Source organism: Heloderma suspectum, chromosome 16 (assembly GCF_057233095.1).
Source record: "Heloderma suspectum isolate Gila_16-S chromosome 16, 16-S_ref, whole genome shotgun sequence".
Lineage (NCBI taxonomy): Eukaryota > Metazoa > Chordata > Lepidosauria > Squamata > Helodermatidae > Heloderma > Heloderma suspectum.
Window position 1 is genome coordinate 4,132,744 of NC_139473.1, and position 19,857 is coordinate 4,152,600.

The 19,857-nt window shown below is 48.4% G+C and overlaps 1 protein-coding gene across 9 annotated transcripts in view; it reads left to right on the forward strand.

Annotated features, from left to right (window-relative positions):
- The window catches only part of ULK2 (unc-51 like autophagy activating kinase 2), a 72,815-nt gene that overhangs the window by 16,308 nt on the left and 36,650 nt on the right, over positions 1–19,857 (forward strand). For 5 of the 9 annotated variants that reach the window (XM_084822986.1, XM_084822978.1, XM_084822979.1 and 2 more), the window contains 6 exons: positions 12,911–12,943; positions 15,661–15,697; positions 17,057–17,230; positions 17,954–18,027; positions 18,525–18,626; positions 19,636–19,694. In XM_084822986.1, coding sequence (XP_084679112.1) covers positions 12,911–12,943; positions 15,661–15,697; positions 17,057–17,230; positions 17,954–18,027; positions 18,525–18,626; positions 19,636–19,694 — 479 coding nt within the window. Of the gene's footprint in view, positions 1–12,910; positions 12,944–13,005; positions 16,184–17,056; positions 17,231–17,861; positions 18,028–18,524; positions 18,627–19,635; positions 19,695–19,857 lie in introns of those variants that run through there. The other 4 variants (XM_084822985.1, XM_084822977.1, XM_084822984.1 and 1 more) reach the window with 4 other exon arrangements.

Sequence of the window (19,857 nt, forward strand, 5' to 3'; positions counted from 1 at the left end):
AGCTTCAAACTAAAATGTGCTGGTATTTTTGGTATTCTGGCCTCACCCCTTTTGCCCCACCCACCACTGGAATGTGAGCCTGGAGAACTTTTTTGAAATTAATTCTGGCGTCAGGCTAAAAGAGGTTCAACGCCCCTGCTATAGAGCGGGAGCGGTAGTCTTCTGGTACCCAGGAACCACTTGCATGGAGTTTAGCTGATGTGATTTCTTTGGAATTCCTTGCCGGTCCCCTAGTACAGCAGTTGGTTGGGCATGGAGTGTGATCGCCATATTGTTCTGCCGAGTTTCTGATCAAGCAATTGCACTGCTATTTAGCACAAACAATTCCACCCCCCCGCCCCCCCCCCCAGTAGCTTGTTCTCTCATGGCCAGTTCTGTTTTCTCTGACTTATTCATAAAACTCCACGGAGCAGGAAGACAACTGGCTTGTGTCACCTGCTTGTAGCAGCTCTTTGCTGCTCTTCTTAGGCAAAGGTTATCTGGAAACATGACTCCCCTCCATCTTTTTCCTGGACTGTGCTGAAAAGGTGCCAACCTTAGCAAAGGTTAGTCAAACTCTAGGCAAGCTCGGACGAGGAGCGGGGCTTTGCCTCTTCCTTCCAGACGTTGGCTTAATTAAATGTCTTGCCATGTAGTAGCGGAGGAGAGCTGTGAATGTCATACCTCTTTGAATATATTTCACACCCGTTTTTATCACGGAATGTAAAACTGGGCAGGGTGTCAGGACTCGGCTGAGGTAATTGGTCTCAGTGAAAGATGGGCAGCAGAGCGCTGCAGTCAGCAAACCTCTGGGTGGCTGGCCTTCCTCCGTGGTGCCGAGCTTGTGAAATGTTGCACGTCATTGGCTTTGATGAGATATTAATTAGTGGCCTGCAAAGAATGAGCAGATCTCTGTAGCTGCATTTACCAACCTCTTCGTTGTTGTTTTTGCCACCCCACCCCCCCAATCCTGAACATCCTATAGCTGAGCACTGATTTTCTGTCACAGCCCAGGCTGGGGTTTTGGGTTTTTTTGCAGGGGTGGAGTGGGTAACCAGAGTGTCTGTGGAGAGGGAACCTTTGCCCTAGCTCTCCCCATGTTGCTCATTGCCTCATCCATGCTGACCTGGTTCATATAACACGACAAGCCAGAGTATGGGTTGAATCGTGGGTTGTCTTTGAACCGTGGGTTGTGTTGTGTGAACCCAGCTGAGCTAACAAACCATGGTTTGTTAGCACGGCTGGGTTCACACATCACAGCAACCCATGGTTCAAAGACAGCCCACGATTCAACCCATACTCTGGCTTCTTGTGTTGTATGAACCTAGCCATTGTGTGTTGGTGGGTGTGGGTGGCATGTCACTGAGGAGCTCTGCCTCGCTGCCCTTTTGAAGTGCACTGTGACTGCTTTTGACTTTAAAAGACCCACTTGGCCTGGGTAAAGTATATCAAGTAAAGGCTTGGCTGTACAGGGTAACAAAGCTGATGCCTGTGGGCTTGTTTTCCTTGGGTGTATGGCAGAGGTGGGAAAGACCCTTCAGCCTGAGGGCTGGATTTAGTTTTGGAGGAACTCTTGGGGGGCTGTGATCTGGGGGGTGGATGAGGCCAAAAGGCTAGGGCAAAAATACCAGCATATTTTAACTTAAAGCTCTTGCTACCAGCAACTAAACCTTCGGAGAGGTATTTCAATCTTTTAGAATAGGGGAAAAAACCATGCAAAAGCTGGAAAACCACCAAATGATCAGTAGTAGGGGGAAAGGGGTGTGGCCATGGAAAGGGGGTGAGGACATCTGGGGAACCTAGGAGGGCTGGATTTGGTCCCCAGGCCTGAGTTTGTCCACCCAGTGTATGCAGTAGGTAGGGTTTCTGCTCCTTTGCGAGAGGCATGGGATCTCTAGATGCATGCAGATAACTTTGCTCTACCTAGGTCTTATTGCGATCAAGGCGTCCTCAGCACGCCCATTTCAATGGGCTGGTCTGGAGCCCTGGCAAGGGAAAAAGCCAGGCCAGAAAGTGCAGCCAGTAAGCACATTGGCAGTCGTTAATGTCCTTACAGGTTAAGGACATCCACCAAGGATGGATGGCCTCCACCAAGGTGTGCGCACAAGCGTCTTCTTGCAGCCTGCACTTTGTGCAAGGTCCCCACGGCAAGAAAGCAAAGGTCCTACCCTACATCTCTCTTATTCCTAGGGAAAAAACCTTTTACTGCATTTTTTTCCAGTAAAGCAGTTCGGTCTTCACTCTCCCTCCAAGAGCGTTCATGTCAGGCCCTTTGAATAAGCTGTCACTTTCCTTCCCTTGCGCCCCACAGTATCCTTGCCCAGTTCCATTTTGTATTGTTTCTATACTCTGAAAGGTAGAGCTCAAGGGGACCGAATGAGCCAGAGTGTACTTTGAGGACGAGGACATCTATTCATTCATAATTCATAAGGAACCAGTCCCACAGCCTCCATGTTCCAGTCTGCAAGACAAGCTCCTGGATCACAGCAGGTCCTCAGTTGATGGAAAAACCCCTCTAACTCTTGACACCTATCATTCCAGTACACAGGCGTTTACGCATGGGTAAATGAGGACACACAGTAAATAGAATTTATGTGAAGCTCCTCCTCACGTCTTACTGTCAAGCTGTCCCCACACTGCATTCACTTTCGCATCTCACTGTGTGTGGAGTTTGATCTGGGGGGCTCTGTTGGCTGTTGTATCTCCACCCTCTTTCATGTCACAAAATTCTGTTTGCAGCTCCCCTTTACAGGGGGTCCCCAGCCATAGCCCCCTTGCTGCAGCTTTGGCGGTATAGATCTTGTCCAGAAAGGTTTGTTTTCCTCCCACAAGTAGGAAATTACAGAAGTGCCTCTTCTACTAACAGTCTTCTTCTATCCCATCCAAGATTACGAACAAGAAGCTGAGGAGGCCATGGTGTGTTATACATAGAACAGGCAACTAGCCATTTGCCTGGTTGTCAGTCACAAGTATGGGTTGCCTTCAGGCCCAACTGGTCAGGGAAGTTTTTTCTAAGCTGGAACAGCCCCATAATTAGGGTTCTCTTACCCTGCTGTTTGACTTGAGAGGTAATTTGAGTGGCTGCCATAGATTAGAGAGCAAGGAGCCAGCTATAGAAAATAAGTTCCATCTCTATAGCTTGGAGCTGACAGAGCCTTGTTCAGAATTAAGCGTGTAGGTATATCTACCAACTACTTACCTTACTTCTGTAGAAGTGTCAGTAATTCTAATTCACTTAGGGGGAAACTAAAAACACCAAATGCTTTTGTTTTTTGGTTTGAGTTCTTTGACAGACCTGTCCACTTGGCATTCAGAGGGTTCATTGTGTTGTGCAAAGCTTCGGATTGGAAAAGATAAGCAGATAAAACAGGTGGTGGTGGAGTGGGAGAGGGAATTTAAAGGGAGTTGAGTGTTGGCAGACAGTTCTCTCTTTCTTTCCATTGCTAGATCTGTTTTTCAGTTGACCTGCCATAGAGAAAAGGTGTGTGTGTGTTGTAGAAAGTGTATGTAGAAAGTTTGAGCAGGAGTGATTTGTGGAATGAGTGTTTACAGAGGTGGCGGTGGGAACTTGTTCTCAAGGACTTCTCTAGGATGATCCTGTCAACCCGGATGTATGGTCGATATACTTTACCAGCTCTTTGCAGGGGAGCACAACCTGTGTCATGCGGTCCTTGACCATTCCCTGTGTGGTCCCCGAGGCTGGCAGGACCCCATCTGCTTCTTCCTGAACAGTGGGAAGAGTGAATACTGTTCCCTGGCTCCTGAGGTCACCATTTTCCCCCTGCTAGTAGTGGTGGTGAACAGCAGTCTTGGTGGTGATCACTGTGGGATGGGCGCAGCTTTTACCCCCAGCCAAACCCTAGATCTCAGTGAGCAGATGTGTGGGAAGAGCGTAGCCAATACCGGACGTGGCCCTCAGGGCTGAACAGATTTGAGTGCCCATGATCTAGTGGACTGCAACTCCCATCGTTCCCAGCCAGCATCGGCGTGCATAAATGTTTTTGCGTGCATATTGCTACTGGAATAGTTCCAGAAGCCGCTTCTGTGGAGGCATATGGGAGCATGCTTTAACCAGTGTCTAGATGCTGGTGGGTGGCTAGCCCATCAGCCTAATGCTCGTCCCTCTGAAAGGAGGGAAGAGAACAGGTGAGCAACCTTCCCTATAGTACCTGGGTTTCCCAAAATGATTTTAAGGTGCATCAGTTGGCTGATGGGAGCAATCATCGCCTGTATTTTCCTCCAGTCCCTCCCTCCTGGATTCCTGTGGTGGGGGTGACCATGAATCGGGAGATGTAAGAGGTAAACCTCATTCTCATGTTGTGGTGGCAGTGTAAACAGTACAAAGCCGTGGGGATGTTGTCTTGGGGCACGGGGGTGGGGTGAGAAAATGCACAGAGGCTGCTTTGCCTGCTGGTCCTTTGGGTACCCTGGCTGGCACATCCATTGATCCCACAGTGATAAATGGCCCCCTCCCCAAAACTCCAGGCGCTTGCATTGCAACAGACAAAAAGGAAAGCCTGTTGATTCATGGGTCTCTGTTTCTACACTGCTCCCAGACTGATAGGAGCAGCTTTCAATGGATTGGTGGGATAGGGAGTGTCTGTGGACCCTTGGAAATCTGATCTGCTGCTTCTGCTCATCATCCAGATGCAGAGGTGTCAATGTATCGCTTAGCATGGATGAAGCCAGCACACTCCTGCGCACAGTGAAAAGATGCGGGGGGGGAGCTCATTCATTTGGAAACATGCCCCAGTGAATTGATAAGCCATTAACGTCCGCACCTCGCTTGACAGTCGAAGAGCATCGTACTGAAGCGCCAGCTGATAATTGCTCTTGCTTTCCATAAGGCCGCTCTCTGCATTCTTGAGCAGGTCGGAGGCTGCACTTAATCGCGTTGTACAAGCACAGCCCATATTCCTGTCTCCAGGCTGTGGAGGCAACTGAAGGGAGACGGGGGTGATGATCTGCTTTGCAGTCCCCTGGCCTCTCCTGTTAAAAGGATCTGGTGGTACCTAATAAGGACCTCTCTGCCAGAGTTCCTGGCTGGGGATGCTGGGAGTTGTAGTCTCAGACACTTGGAGTGCAGCCTTCCCCAACCTGAGGCCGTCTGGGTGGGTTGGGCTGCAACTCTCATCATCTCTAGCTAGCATGGCCAATGAGATGATGGGAGTTGTGTTCCCCGGACATGGTGGACCGCTGGGTTGGGGAAGGCTGACCTTGAGAGGACAAAAGACCAGACTCAGTCAACAGCTAGACTGCTGGTATGCAGCAGCTTCCTGTTGTTGGTATTATTGTTATTCCACATTTCTCTCTCACAAAGTGGGAACTCCCTGCCCCAAGCAGCAAGCAAGCAAAATTAATAACAAAAATTATAATCAACATCAGTAGAACAAAAAACATAATAAAAGCCAGCTCAGAAAAGGGAAGGGGACAGGATCTCAGTATGTTGAAACAAGAAGGAAGGAACCAAATGAGGTTCCTAGTGGAGCAGGGTGCCATGACGAAGAAGGCCCTGCTCCGCATGCCCAGTAGGCATGGTTTTGCCGGTGGTGGGGCACAGAGCGAGGGCGCTGTTGAGGACCCAAGTGGCTGGGCATATGAACCTGCCTTTTTCTGAATCAGACTGTTAGTCCGACTGATCCAGCGTCATCTTCTCTGGCGCTTCAAAGGCCTCAGGCAGCAGTCTTTGCCCAGCATATAAGTTCTTTTTAACTGGAGATGCTGGACCTTCTGCATGCCGAGCAAGTGCTCTGGCACTGAGTGATGCTTCCTTGCATTCATAACCAGAAAGAGGGCTTGGGGAATGCTGACAAGGCACAAGCTGTGTTTGCAAGGCAGGCTTATTGGTACGCTGCCTTGCAAATTCCCCAGGGTATTATCACACAGAATATTCTCCCTAAGGCAAAACGTGTCTACATATAAATGTTAGGGAAGCGGGGTGTTTCTACTGGTTGTATTCAGTCCCCTTCTAGCTGAATTCATTCTCCGTCGAGCTCAGAGCAAGTGAACTATTTTGGCTATTGCATGATCGTAAGCCAGGTTTCCCAAACACAGGAAATGCAGTGCTCTCCACATTTTGAGCAACATCATCCAGGGAATAGCTGATGAACTGCCTGCCATTGCCAGCCTCCAGCTTGCATTCTAGGGTGAGTGCTGTTTGTGCGCAGGAACAGCTAGCACCAGAACACATTACAGAATTATGGGTCACATCCTAGGACTTGTGCTCATTTTCTCTGGTGCACCCAAACCAAACAGGCCTGTCTGGCCCTGCGTGAACCGTCTGTGGGGTCTTGCATTTAAGCACTTGCCTGGTTGCCATGGGTGACCAGAATTTGCATGCAGGCGAACGAGTAAGCTGACAGAGGAGGGATGGCATGCTCCATCCCTCCCCTGGGCCCAGTTCAGGAACCAAACGGGTTGTCGGTGGAGGGCAGAGCACCCCCCTCCTCCACCAGCCCCCAGCAGGCTAGTAACATTTGTGGGCTTATTTACAAGACTGAGAGTGCACCCCAAATGCCCCACCTCTTCCCCCTGCACTCCACTGGGATTACAGGGCAGACATATTTGGTCTCATTTATTTATTAGTTATATACACCGCTTAATATAATAAAATCTCTAAGTGGTTCGCACATAACTATTAAAAATCACATTTAAAATACACTATTGAAAACATTTTCAGCTGCAGTAACAATACAAATCACATTTAAAATACATTGTTAAAAAGAATTCCAACTACAATAACAATACAAGGAACCATAAGATGGAGCGGCATCTGCCTGTTCGTAATTAGCAACGAACCGGAGAAGGCCTAGATGAAAATGTGCCTTCCCCAACCTGGTGCTCTGCAAATGCGTTGCGCTGAGAGTTCCATCATTCCCAGCCAGCACAACCAATTCATACATTGCAGTAATATGCACTTCATGCATGTCGTTGGCCGTGGTGGCCGGGGATGATGAAAATTGTAGCCCATCTCTTCGGCAGGGTGCCTGGTTGGCAGAGGCTGGTGTGATCTATAAAGGGTTCCCTGAGGCTAAAGATTTTTTAAAATCACAAGACTTGGGGATTGATTTAAAGGTGTGGTCCTTTTCTTTACCACTGGATAAACAGTTCCAACTGGCCCGACACTTAAAAGTAGAGCTGTTTTGAGAAGAGCTGAGGAGGTAGAGTGAATGATTTTGACAGTTGGCAGTGGAAAGGTTCGTGTGCTTGGTGTTTAATGTCGAAGGCCTGGAAGTCTAGCTAGGATTGGATGCTTGACCCATTAAAAATAGTTTTGTCAACTGACTTGCCAAATTAGAGTGATGGAAGCCTGGAAAAAATATCAAAAGGGGGTGAAGTTTTTTCCTGAACAAATTCAGGGGAAAACACATGGGTTTTTCCAGGGATTTGGGGGGAAATTTGAACAATTTTCCCACCCATTTCCCCCCACACCTTCACATCTCTGCATCAAATATTGGCAAATAACAGCCAGACATTTTAAAAGCATTCATCTTCATCAGTACTTAACAAGTTTGATACTCGGGCTAATTTTGAACATGGATTGGTTCACTGTTGTGAAAATGACATTAACGATTTAAGAAGTTGTGATGAATGATCACTCTTTGCAAAGGTTGGTCAGGCTTCTTCTGTCAATTTGGAACAGTTCACTAGATAGGTTTCCTTCTCTGTGGCTCTTCTCCGCAGTTCCCCTGTGGGCCTGTAATGCTGACGGTGATGCGTCATGGCAACACAGGATTTGCATGGAAACCTGTCTTGAATGAATGTTCCCATAATGGGTAGGGTTATACGTCGGCCCTGCGCATCAGTCATCTTGGCACGTCAGCTGGAGTGACTGCAGCCGAGATCGTTTTGGGCGGGCGCATGACGCTTTGGAACTGCCTGTGGCCAGCAGCCAGCTCTGGCAGAAAAAGCCACACCGCGGAACACTTTTTCTCCCCAGTGAAGCAGTCTAAGAGTGCCAGAGATGCTTCTCCTTTGAGAACAACTCAGTTTATACTCTGTTTACGAGGGCTGAATTCCCTGCCGATGTGAAAATATTTTAGGGACAATGCTATATAAATAACATCATTTAGGGTAGAATCCTATGTGTGTTTCGACAGAAAAAAGTTCTGTAACTCCCAGCATCCCCCAGCGCCTCTGGCTTCAATGCTTCCAGAAACCCTCGCCACCTCTTGAGCTAGCGGGGACGAGTCTTGTAGGGCTACCATGGTTTTCCAGAGTACATGGCAGAGGCAGCATTCATGTAACTTGGCATGGGCAGACAAGCGACAACAAAAAGAAAGTTGGCCATCTCAGTGATGCTATCATGCACTCTGTCACTGATGCTTCAGCTGGCTCACCCATGCTAGAGAGCAAAGGAAGGGAGTCCCATCTGCTTATTACTTGCCTCACCTGTTTTCTGGGGGATGTGCCAGGCCTCCATCACTTTACCAGGCCTCAGAGCAATGCTCCCCAACCTGTTTGGGTCAGTGGGCACATTCAGAATTTTGAGAGAGTATTGTGGGCACACTCACAAAATGGCTGCCATAGGGGGTGGCTGGTCACAAAACATTCACTTTTTCCCAGAAGGCAGATGGGTGAGACTAAAAGGGAAGTAATTTGCCCGAGAACCTTAAGTACAAGGCAGAGCTAACCGCTGCTTTGGACCCAAATAAAGGTGGCACTGGAGGACAGCTCTTCACTTTGCATTGTGCCAGCTGCCCCGTTAAAAATGTATTTTTAAAAATCTTAAGAAACAAACTAAAAATTAGGAGGGGAAGGGAGCCCGGCGGGTTCAAGAGTGATGTCCACGGGTGCCACCTTGGAGAGCCCAGACTCGGGGTGGGGTGGGGGGTCTGCAGTCTCATCCCTGGAGTGCCAGCAAAGTTTGTGTGTGGAGTGGAACAGGAGAGACCCTGGCAGCTTGTCGTCCTTCTCACCTCCCATGGTTTGCTGCTGGTGGGGGTAAGCGAAGCCACCCCTTCCCCAACCCAGACAGCAAGTCCGGAGAGCTTCGTCTGTTGGGTGGTACAGAAATGTAATCGGTCTCACAGTCTCCAGCCCTCTTGGCCATTGGGCTGAGCTAAGTAGTCTGGGTGTTCTGAAGTGGAGAGGTGGACATTTGATCCTGAGGTCTGCTGGGAAAGCAACCAGCAGATGCTGGCCATCAACCAAACGATCATGAGAGTTGAAGGGGAGGCAAGGAGAAAAAGGCTAGACAAGAGAAGAGGCATCCTGGGACGTGGTTGAGTCAGACCATTGCTAAATGGAGCTGGTGGTCGTGGTGCCAATTGCGCTGATTGGCTACAGCCCTGCACTCTCCCTTGGGGGTTTCGGCCTGCCTGTTCCCAGCCATGTTGCCCTGTAGTCCATTCCAGGGGTCAGAGCTGAGGCCGCCTGACACTGAAGCCTGTGGTTATTTCTGTTGAGCAACTGCTGGGAATCCCATCCTGTTCACGGGAACGAGGGTGGGGGTGTTGTCGTGGTTTGGGCTGGGCCTTGTTTTAGCGGATGGATAGCCAAAAGGTTGCCTTGCCGCAGCTGCTGCATTTCCACCTCCCAGAGGTGGGACTCGAACTCCCAACGCTTGCTTTGCTCTTTCCCATTGAGCTACTGGCCAGGCCCTGGGGGGGCTCCCTCTTCTGAACTTGCTGTTGTCATGTGTGTTCTCCCTTACCCAAGAGGCAGCTGCTCCTTCCAGAACTGCCTTCCCCTCTGCAAATGCCAATGCGTTCGCAACGTTACGAGCACTGTCTGTGCAGAAGGACCAGTATGTCGGCGGAACCCAAACAACTCTCGTGGTGTTTTTCGGGAGGGGGGTCTCTTTCCGTCGCCTATGTGGGCATCCTCACCCCTAGGCTATGGAACTGCTTAGCGGCTTGGATTGAATGATGCGCCTTCTTTTCTGGTCCAGCCCAAGTTTCTTTCCCTGGCAAAAGGGAAATGTTCTGACTATGTTTGGACTACTGGGGGGATTCAGTCCCTTGTATTACCCCAGCTTGGGTTGCCACTGCCCTGACGGCTGGGCTCTGGCGTTAACTGTGGGCGCTTCCGGGCATTTGCATATCGGAGTGAAGGCAGAACGGGTAGTCAGTCTTCCCCAGCCTGGGGCCTTCCAGATGTGCTGGACTTCAACTCTCATCCTTTCCAGCCAGCATCTGGATGGCACCAGTTTGGGGAGGGCTGGTCTAAGTGAGATCGTCATGGCCTTCCTACCAGTTGGCACATCCCATGCAGAGTGAACAGGGCGTTTTGAGCACTGTTGTGATTGGTGGGCAGCAGTGCCCCCCTCCCCGCCAGTGAGATTGGCAGTAGCTCAGTGGCAGAGCATCTGCTTTGCATGCAGAAGGTCCTAGGTTTGATCCCTGTATCTCTGGGGAGGGCTGGAGAAACCTTTGCCTGAAACCCCAGAGAGCCATTGCTGCCAGCCAATCAGTGTTGATAGTACTGGGCTAGATGGATCACTCTCTGCATAAGGCAGCTTCCTGTGTCCTTATATCTTGCGCTTCTGACGCTGCTGGAGCTTAGGCTCTCCCCCACATCGTGCCGATGTCATCTGCAGCGCACCCTAAGATCGCCCTGCCCTCTTTCCATGGCTGGGATGCATCTGTTCTTAATAGAGGAGAGTAAAGACAGGGGCCTTGTTCGAAACAGACTCCTGGGTTTCGTGTTCTCTTTCAGGCTCTGCAGTGACTAGAATGATCCAGAGCGCTTATGCAAGCTGTTTTTCTCAATTTCAAGCCTTGTAATTTAGATTATGCTCAGTTATCGGGCCCTCTTTTTTATTTCTGTTTTTGAGGAAGAAGGTCTTTTTCAGGGAAATGGTGGCCTGTAGAGAGCACCTGCAAATGTGCCTGTAACTTTGCTGTGCACTTAGTTATTTATAGCAAAGGGGAGGCAACCTGGAGCCTTCCAGATGTTTGGAACTGCAGCCCCAGCCGGCGTGGCCAATGATCAGGGATGGCAGAAGCTGTGGTCCAAAATAACTGGAGGGCACCAGGTTGCCTACCCTGGCTTTATAGCACGTACAGCGCCCTCCCCCCCACAATGGTCCACAGTAGCAAAGTGGGTTAGAAAATCAGTCCTATTTTAGTGTGGAGCACAGGAGTTGGATTCAAGGCAAGAGGCACAGCTGCTCTGGGCAGGTCAGAGATGTAGCTTTGCCCATCACGGTGAGCCGTGTGAGCCTGGCCCATAGCTCAGTGGCAAACCTCAGGCTTTGTACGCAGAAAGCCCCTGGTTCAATCCCCCAGCATCTCCAATTACAAGGAAGCAGAAAGGACCCATGTCTGTGTGAAACTGCCAGTCAGACTAGGCTGAGAGCCCACCTGCCAGGCTTCCTGGGACTACTGAGGCAGTGGCTGCCACTCCCTTTTTATTGATGAGAAACTGAGTTTGAAGGAGTTGGTAGCACTGTGAATGTCTCCACCCTACGTATTCCTGGCTAAGACTGAACCCTGTGCTTTCCCCCCACAAGCCGCATATCGACCTTGGCTCTTACTTGCATCCCTGAGCAAGTCCCAACTGCCAAACGTGGCGTGAATGGTGACCGTTAGTCTCCAGTGAACCCATTTACAGTTGGAGCTTTGTCCTTGGAGCCATTTCCTCCTTCCTGGCAGGCCGTGAGCCTGGAGCGCAGACGAGTCGGAAGAGGTCAAGCCTCTGGAGAGGATCTCAGCTGCGTTGCTGGATCAGATTTCTCCTGGGCCACGAGGGTGTTCTGTGTCCGGAGCTTGGCTCTGCCAAGCCGCTTGCTTGGGCAGCTGGATGCCCAGAGACTGCAAGGAGCTTGAATTGAGCAGGGACCTGCCTCTCACATCAGTTCCAGCCTTTGGCAGCCCCATTGAAAGGTGCCTTTGCTGACCTTGAGCTTCCTCAGAGCTGGGGTCTGTTGCTGCCTTGGCTGGAGAGCAAGCGGCTTTCCTCGAGGGATTCCGAACCATGGTGAGCCCTTTGGCCTGCTTTGAGTTTCCCAGCTTGCTACAGCCCCAGGCCAAACATCTGCAAACAGGTTTTTTGGTGTTCATTCCAGTCCACTGACTCTGCTTTCCTCTTCGCTTTGTCAGATTCTTCAGGAGTGTTTCAAATCATGATCCTTTCAACTACCTGTAAAAGAAAAGGATGTTTTTTTCCCTACAAAGCGATATAGAAGAAACGCAAAATAAATCTGTTGCTTCCTGGAGAGATGTGCACGTATCCTGCACTAGCATCAAGATGGGCTGTCATGGAAAGGCTGTTTATGGATTCTGTAGTATTCCCCCCACCCCAATTGTATAAAGTACCAGTCTGTCTGTCTGAGGAACGCTGCCTCTGTAGATACGTGGCAAAACTCTAGGGCAAAACTCTGCGGCCTTTCATGTGGCCTCCACTGCCCCATTTTGCTGCTGCCACACCACCCAAATGTGGCGGCAAACTTCCAGTTTTCCTTTTAGAATAGGCATTTTCCCCTTGCTGCCCCGCTGCAGAATTGTGGCAGGGCGTGTGGGGGCAGTGCAGCCCTCTGGCACTTGGAAGTTGCCCGCCACTGCTCTAGAATCACATACCAGTGGGACTCCGGTTGGTACGTTCTTAATTTTAGCAGGGACCGGATTCCTCCTTCCCCACAAGCAGCACAGTGGCAACGAACAAATGGCTTTGCTTGTGTGGAAGGCTCCCAGGTCCAGCACATGAGCCTGGGGAGGCTGGAGAACTTTGTAAATCCCTCCCTCATCGGCCATTGCATCAGGCTGTTTGGGGAAGGGCTGTAGCTCAGTGGTAGAGGACATGCTTGGCATTCAGATGGTTGCAGGTTCGATCCCTGTCACCTCCTGGTCGGTTGAGGAGAAGACCCTTGTCTGAAACCCTGGAGAGCCACTGCCAGTCTGTGTTGACAGTACTGGTCATGGTCTGATCCTGGTATAAGGCAGCATCCGGTGTTCCTATTTAATGAGGCATTTCTCTGCTTCTCTTTCAGGAAATGCCCAACTCTGTCTTTCTGGTAATGGAGGTATGTATTCAGTCTTATAATTCCTCTTTGATTGGATTTGAGTAGATCTTTTTTCTTTTCAGAATGAAGTTCTGCACAAACTGTAGCTTTCCCTGAGTAGCCGTAAAGTCAACGAATGTGGAAACGTTTGCTAATTTTCATCCCACCCAGCACCCCAAAAAATCTGCATCCAGAAGTCAGTGAGAGGCGGTGTGGTGTAGTGGTTAGAGGGTTGGACTGGGACTCAGGAGACCCAGATTCTTGTCCCCACTTGGCCATGAAACTCACTGGGTGACTTTGGGCCAGTCCCTGACTCTCAGCCTAACCTACCTCACAGGGCTGTTGTGAGGATAAAATGGAGAGGAGGATTATGTAAGCTCCCTTGGGTTCCAGAGGAAAAAAGACGGGATATATATGTAATAATACATACATACATACAATCCAGAAGTCCAGAGTTTGCAGTTGGGAGTGGATCGTGTTTATATTACAAGCCTTGTTAAGAGCTTGTTTCTGAACAATATCTTAAGTGTATTGATCAAAACTTGACTTTGAATAATTACAGCGTTGCAGTTATTCAGAATTATGTTTTGTTGCATGTCTCCCTCTGCCCCACCCCCAGCCATGTCAAACTTTAAAGAAAGGAAGAGAAAACTGGGAAAAGTGGTGACGGTCAGGGAAGAGAGGATAAAAGCGAAATTTAAGAGGCACAGCCGCACACAAAAGGGCATCAGATAATTCATATATAAGAGATTGCCTGACCCCCTACCTGTCTGTTCAGGTGCTGTGCTCATCAGGAGATACCCTCCTGGTGGCGGCCAAGATTTCCGAGGTCTGGTCCATCATGGCTCAGAACAGGGCCTTTAGTGTCACAGTGCCTACTCTCTGGAACTCCCTGCCACTACAGATTAGGCAAGCGCTGACCTTTCTGGGTTTTCAGTGCGTCCTGAAAACATACTTTTTCCAACAAGCATCCTCAGGAAGGTCATCTTGTCTTCTGTGAACAGAGATATTATACAGTATTTAATGATGATCTTAACCTTTATTGTTCTGTACATTGCTTAGAAATGTCTATTAATGTAAGTGATTCATAAATATTGTTACATGAAGGTTTCTGTTTCTATTTAGAAATAACATGTATGTGGTTATTGTCAGGCTGAATAGATCCTCAATACTTGGAGGGGATTTTCCCTTCCAGGCTGGTAGTATGACCTGTTTTGTCATCAGGGATGCCCTTTTAAGCAGCCAGGTGGCAATGGTCGGGCTTGACACAGACCTGGAATAGAGGTAAAAAATATTCCAAATCAACAAGTGACTGCAGAAAGCTTTCAAATGCCCATGCAATAAAAGAAAAAAAACAGGATTTTTCGAGGCCTGGTCACTGGGTGGAAATTCTCGACTGAATCTCCCCGATCTCTCCTAATCCTGAGCTAGCATATGGTCTCACTCTTCATTTCTGAACTTTTAACAGAAAGCTGCTTTTATATTTCCACTTATTTCTCCTCTGTAACAAGAAGCAAATACGTTTTTTAAGAAGTCCCCCAATTCTGAATTCTGTATCTACCGCCTGGGTTTGTCTCTCTGTGTCCTGGATGCAACCATCTCCCTCTCTTCCCTCCACAGTGCAACTGATATTACTTGACATCCTGCTGAATGTCTCGGAGAACTAAAGTCTGGGTTGTTAATTTCGGATGAGCTATTAAACACACTGATGATTAGTGGGCTTTGTAAATTATGCAACATTTCAGTTCAAAATATCTGTGATGTTTAAGCAAAATGTCTCTGTTAAATGTCTGTCACCCTCCAAAGTTAATTAAGTTTGAATAATTGAAAAAGTGTTCAAAGCCATTCAGGTGGTAAAATACATTTTTTTTCTGTATTGATAGGTAATCAGAAACATGGGCCTGGGAGAGATGTAACATGCCCCCATCTCCTGACCGTGAATAAGCAGGCCCATATACCACTTTCTGCTGCTTCTTTGTGTGCAAATGTCCCCCCCCCCCCCGCTTTAATTGAGTTGTCCTGTGTTGCTAACCATGGTTAATTCCAAATTTCAGGGGCTGCGTTCACATATAACACTAAGGCATGGTTTCTGTTAAATATGGTTTGTTGCTTTGTTTAGCTATGAATTGTCTTGCAGATGAGCAAATGAATTGCATCTTGTTTTCCCTATTTCTGGTTTGTTTCTTTCCTACCCATTTTGGCAGCCTTTGGAGTGGTATCATTTTCAGGCTGGTCTTCCTGGGTGCCTCTGTTTCAGGGCAGACAGCAGCGCAAACAAGCCAGGGATAAGCCACGGTTCTGAGTTCAGACATCATGAGAAGCCATGGTTTAAACAAACCAGACTTCGTAAACGAGCAACAAAACAATGGCTTCTCTTGATGGCTTGTAGCTGGTTAACAGACAATCCAGATTTCAGGAAACTGCACCGTGGCATAGTATTGTATGTGAACCAGGCCGGTTTGTAACTGGTTAGAGGTGGATGTGGCAACACTTGTCATTTGTGCTAACCCTGACATAACATTGCACCATGGTCAGCTCAGAAAATTTAGACAGCGGTAGCTGCAAGCAAACAGGGAGGGGAAAGGATCACGTGGGCCTGAGGGATGCTCCCCATCTCTTACCATGCGTAGTTGATTGGGCTGTGTTATGTTTGCTCCAGGCCCTTCGGACAAGCAGGCTTGAGATAATTCAGACCTCAGCAAATCCGACCCTAACCCTTTCTTTTCTCTCTTGGACAGTATTGCAATGGTGGGGACCTGGCAGATTACTTACAAGGTAGTAGCTTGCTTATGGCTCCTTATTCATGGCTCAAAAGCTCTCGGGGCTATGATGGTGCCCAGTTGGTGTTCCTTTTACACATAGTTGATACCTAGGAGGGGAATGGAATATTTCATATTTGATTTTCCAGTGAATTAACATATCGGCTAAAATGGGTGTACGGTTTCTGTTGGCTATGCTTTCTCAGAATGTTTTTTTAAAAAAAGAAAAGAAAAAAGAGGAGAAAGAATAATGCCAGGTTAGGGACAACAGGCAGCAAATAATCGTGTTCACTTGCAGAATGAAGCCTCCAAGACAGCTGGCTTTGTTTTGATTTCCTGGGCTCTGGTTCCAAACATTTCCAGAAATATGTAGTGGAGGATGATAAAGCTTTGTGAGAAGAGGCGGCTGGATCCAGAGGGGCAGAGATTCCTCCTTTGGCGATTACCGAGTAGAGGAGAAATGTGCCTCCATGGTCATGGGCAGCAGGATGTGCTGACAAAGGCAACTGACGATTCAAAATGGCTAATTTTGGGAATTTGCCTCACAATTGTTGCATGAAAAAGCAGAGCAGCCTTCCCCTCCAGAAGTGTTGGACTACAACTCCCAGCCTGCCTGACCTTTGGCCATGCTGCCTGGGCTGATGTTGCAGTCCAACATTGGGAGGCAATTAAAATGATCCCCTATGAGGAACGGTTACAATATCTTGGATTGTTTTGCTTAGAAAAAAGGAGAGTGAGGGGAGACATAATAGATATGTACAAAATGATGTCTGGTGTGGAGAAAGTGGAGAGGGAGACATTTTTCTCCCTCTCCCGTAATATTAGAACCCAATGGGGTCATCCCATGAAGCTGAATGGTGGGAGATTCTGGATAGATACAAGGAAGGACTTCACACAGTGCAGAGTTAAACTGCGGAACTCACTGCCACAAGATGGAGTGATGCCCATTAATTTGGATGCTTTTAAAAGGGGATTGGACAAATTCTTGAAGAAGAAGGCCATCCATGGCTACTAGTTCTGATGGCAATATGCTGCCTCCAGTATTCGAGGCAAGTAAATATGTACACCAGTTGCTGGTGAACACGGGTGGGAGGGTGCTGTTGCACTCGTGTCCTGCTTGTGGGTTTCCCATGGGCAGCTGGTTGGCTACTGTGTGAGCAGAATGCTGGACTAGATGGACCTTGGTCTGATCCAGCAGGGCTCTTCTTATGGTCTGATGAGGGCCCCAGGTTGGGGAAGGTTGGCATAAGGCACAATCCAGCCAAAGTGAACCATTTGAATTCAGCAGGACAGGTCTGAGCACCTGCCTAACGTTTCCTGCGGAACTCACTGGGACTCCCACGGCCTTATATCAATGAATGTTTCTCCCCCTCAGCCAAAGGAACTCTCAGCGAAGACACCATCAGGGTGTTCCTGCAGCAGATCGCGGCGGCCATGCGCATCCTCCACAGCAAAGGCATCATTCACAGGGACCTCAAGCCGCAGAACATCCTGCTGTCGTATGCCAGTCGCCGGAAGTCAAGCGCCAGTGGCGTGCGCATCAAGATAGGCAAGTCAGTTCGTGGTGTTGCCTTGGCGCTTTCACTCTCCTGGATGATGTTACTCCTTTTTACCAGTTTCTTGCTCTTTATGTAGTGAATTTTTATGGTTTCCATTATTATTTGTGTGGGGGGGTACTTGGTGTTTTGGCTTCGCTTGTAAGTTGCCTCAAAAAGACTCTATTGAAAACAGCAGGAGAGAATTATTTCAATGTCATTCAAAGTAACTCAGCTTCTTGGGGATTGAGGCCAGCTTTGCCCACCCAGGGTGAGCCGGCCTGGCCTCGATCGTTCCAGGCATACCTCTAAAAATGTATGAATGAGATCAACATGTGTTACACAGGTACGCTTGTTCAGGAGCTGTGATTGGCTGCAGCCCCCTGTTGGGTGCCTGTTCATTGGCCAGTGCCTGCGCAGTGCGTGTCACGGCCCCACGTTTCACAGTTGCACTTCTTTTCCAAGCCAGGACCCTTTCGTCATTCTTGGCCAGGCGCTGATGTTCAGCTGCAGGCTGGGAACTGATTCCTGCTGACTCCGGGCCACTGATGCTGCAGCCGGGGGAGTCCAGGGAAGGAGCTGTCGGCTTGGGAGGACCTGCAGGAGCGGCGCTCTCTTAGTATTGGTGTTCTCCCTGTCTCCTAGGAGGCCGGCACGTTGGGGCACGATAAGCCCGCATCCCGTTTTATTCTGGCTGGCAATTCAGAGATCAGCGATGTGTCCTTTTCTTTCAACAGCTGACTTTGGATTTGCTCGATACCTCCAGAGCAACATGATGGCAGCCACCCTTTGTGGGTCCCCTATGTATATGGTGAGTGATGGCGCGTCCAGTTTTCATGGGAGCCGGAGGATTGTAAATGAAAATTGTTAATAATACTACTTGTATTTAGCACTTAGAGTAGGGGAGGGGAACTGCGGAATGATTTGGGGCTCTCTGTCTGTTGTGAGTGCGTTTAGCTATAAGCAAGACAAAGAAGAAACAGAAGGGATGTGTGAATTAGCCCACTGTGTGTATAAATTGGCAATGTTTGAATACATAAGGTATATACTCTGCTCCATGGTTTAAATACTGAATGTAGACTCTGTGGTTTAAAAAGCTGCTTGGTCACAAATGTTCTCTGAAGCCCATTCTGTGGGATTAAAATAAAAGTAGGCAAAGGGAGGCCATTTACCCCCAAGTTATCTCGCTATTGCTGCTGTTTGGTGACCAGTCTAGACACCACACAAGGAGTTATTGGCTATTTCACATGTGCCTTCCTTTCTCCTGGTTCTGCACAAACTCTGTGCTGTGTTCTTTGTGCTTTTCAGGCTCCTGAAGTGATCATGTCGCAGCACTACGACGCGAAAGCCGACCTGTGGAGTATAGGAACGGTGATCTACCAGTGTCTGGTGGGAAAGCCACCTTTTCAGGTACCGACAGCTTAACTGTCCTTGTTGTTCTAGCCTTTTGAGGGGCAGAGCATGGGGCAGGTTGGCAATTATATCCTCCCCACCGCATCAGCATGTCTCCGAGGACAAGGTGTTAGGTGGGTAGGAAGATCCTTTGTACCCCTTCTCTTGAGTCGTGCGGAGGTGACGATGTCTCCTTGCAAACTGATTCAAAAACCAGGCCCTAAACTGGGAGACTCATATGCCTCCTTCTTCCTCCATCTCTCTGGAATGATTCCCCCTTTCACTTCCTGGTGTTTATTTATATTCATATATTATTTATTAGCAGAACTTAAATACCGCTTAATATAGTGAAATCTTTAAGGGGTTTGCATACAACCGCTTCTTAGCTGTGGTTTTGGTGCTGCATGTCTGCTAGTGCAAGAGAATGGTTCCCTTCTAAAACAGACTTAAATTTTGGCTTTGCAAAACCATAGTTATGAGGAAGCTTCCTTCCTTCCTTCCTTCCTTCCGGTTTGTGTTGGTGCACGTGTATAATACAAAACTGTGATTGTGGAACACTCTTCCCGCTGAGGCCCGCCTGGCACCAATAGTGTCATCCTTTTGGCACCAGGTTAAAACCTTCCTCTACTCGCAGGCATTTGACAGCATACAATAAGGTTTTTAACGGGTCTTGGGATTTTTATTGATGATTGTTTAAAATGGTTGTATATTTTTGTAAGTGAATGATTTTACAGTATTGTTATTATATTGAATGTTTAGTGTTTTAATCTTTGTAAACTGCCTGGAGAGCTTGGGCTGTTGGGCAATATAGAAATGCAATAAATTAAATTAACAGCAGGTATGGGGAATTGCCTCAGAGGGTGTGGGCGAGGAGGGAGGGAGAGCAACTTCATGAGGCTGGCTCTCGATTTGCAAACCGTGGTTTGACTGGGCTTCTCTCTATGCCTGACGGAATCTGTTCTGTGTAAGTGTATGTTGAGATCTGGGACTAAATAACTTTGGCAAATCGCATCCCCCCCCTCTACAGGCGAATAGTCCTCAAGATCTGAGGATGTTTTATGAAAAGAACAGGAATCTAATCCCTAGGTATGTATACTTTTGTGATTATCTGGGAATTCAAGATTTTGAAGGGTTTACCTCTGAGCCAGGGATGCTGGGAGCTGTAGCCCAATGCATCTGGAAGGTGCCAGGCTGGGGAAGGCTGCTTTATTCTGTAGAGCTTTATATAAAGTGCTATTTCTTCCTCTTC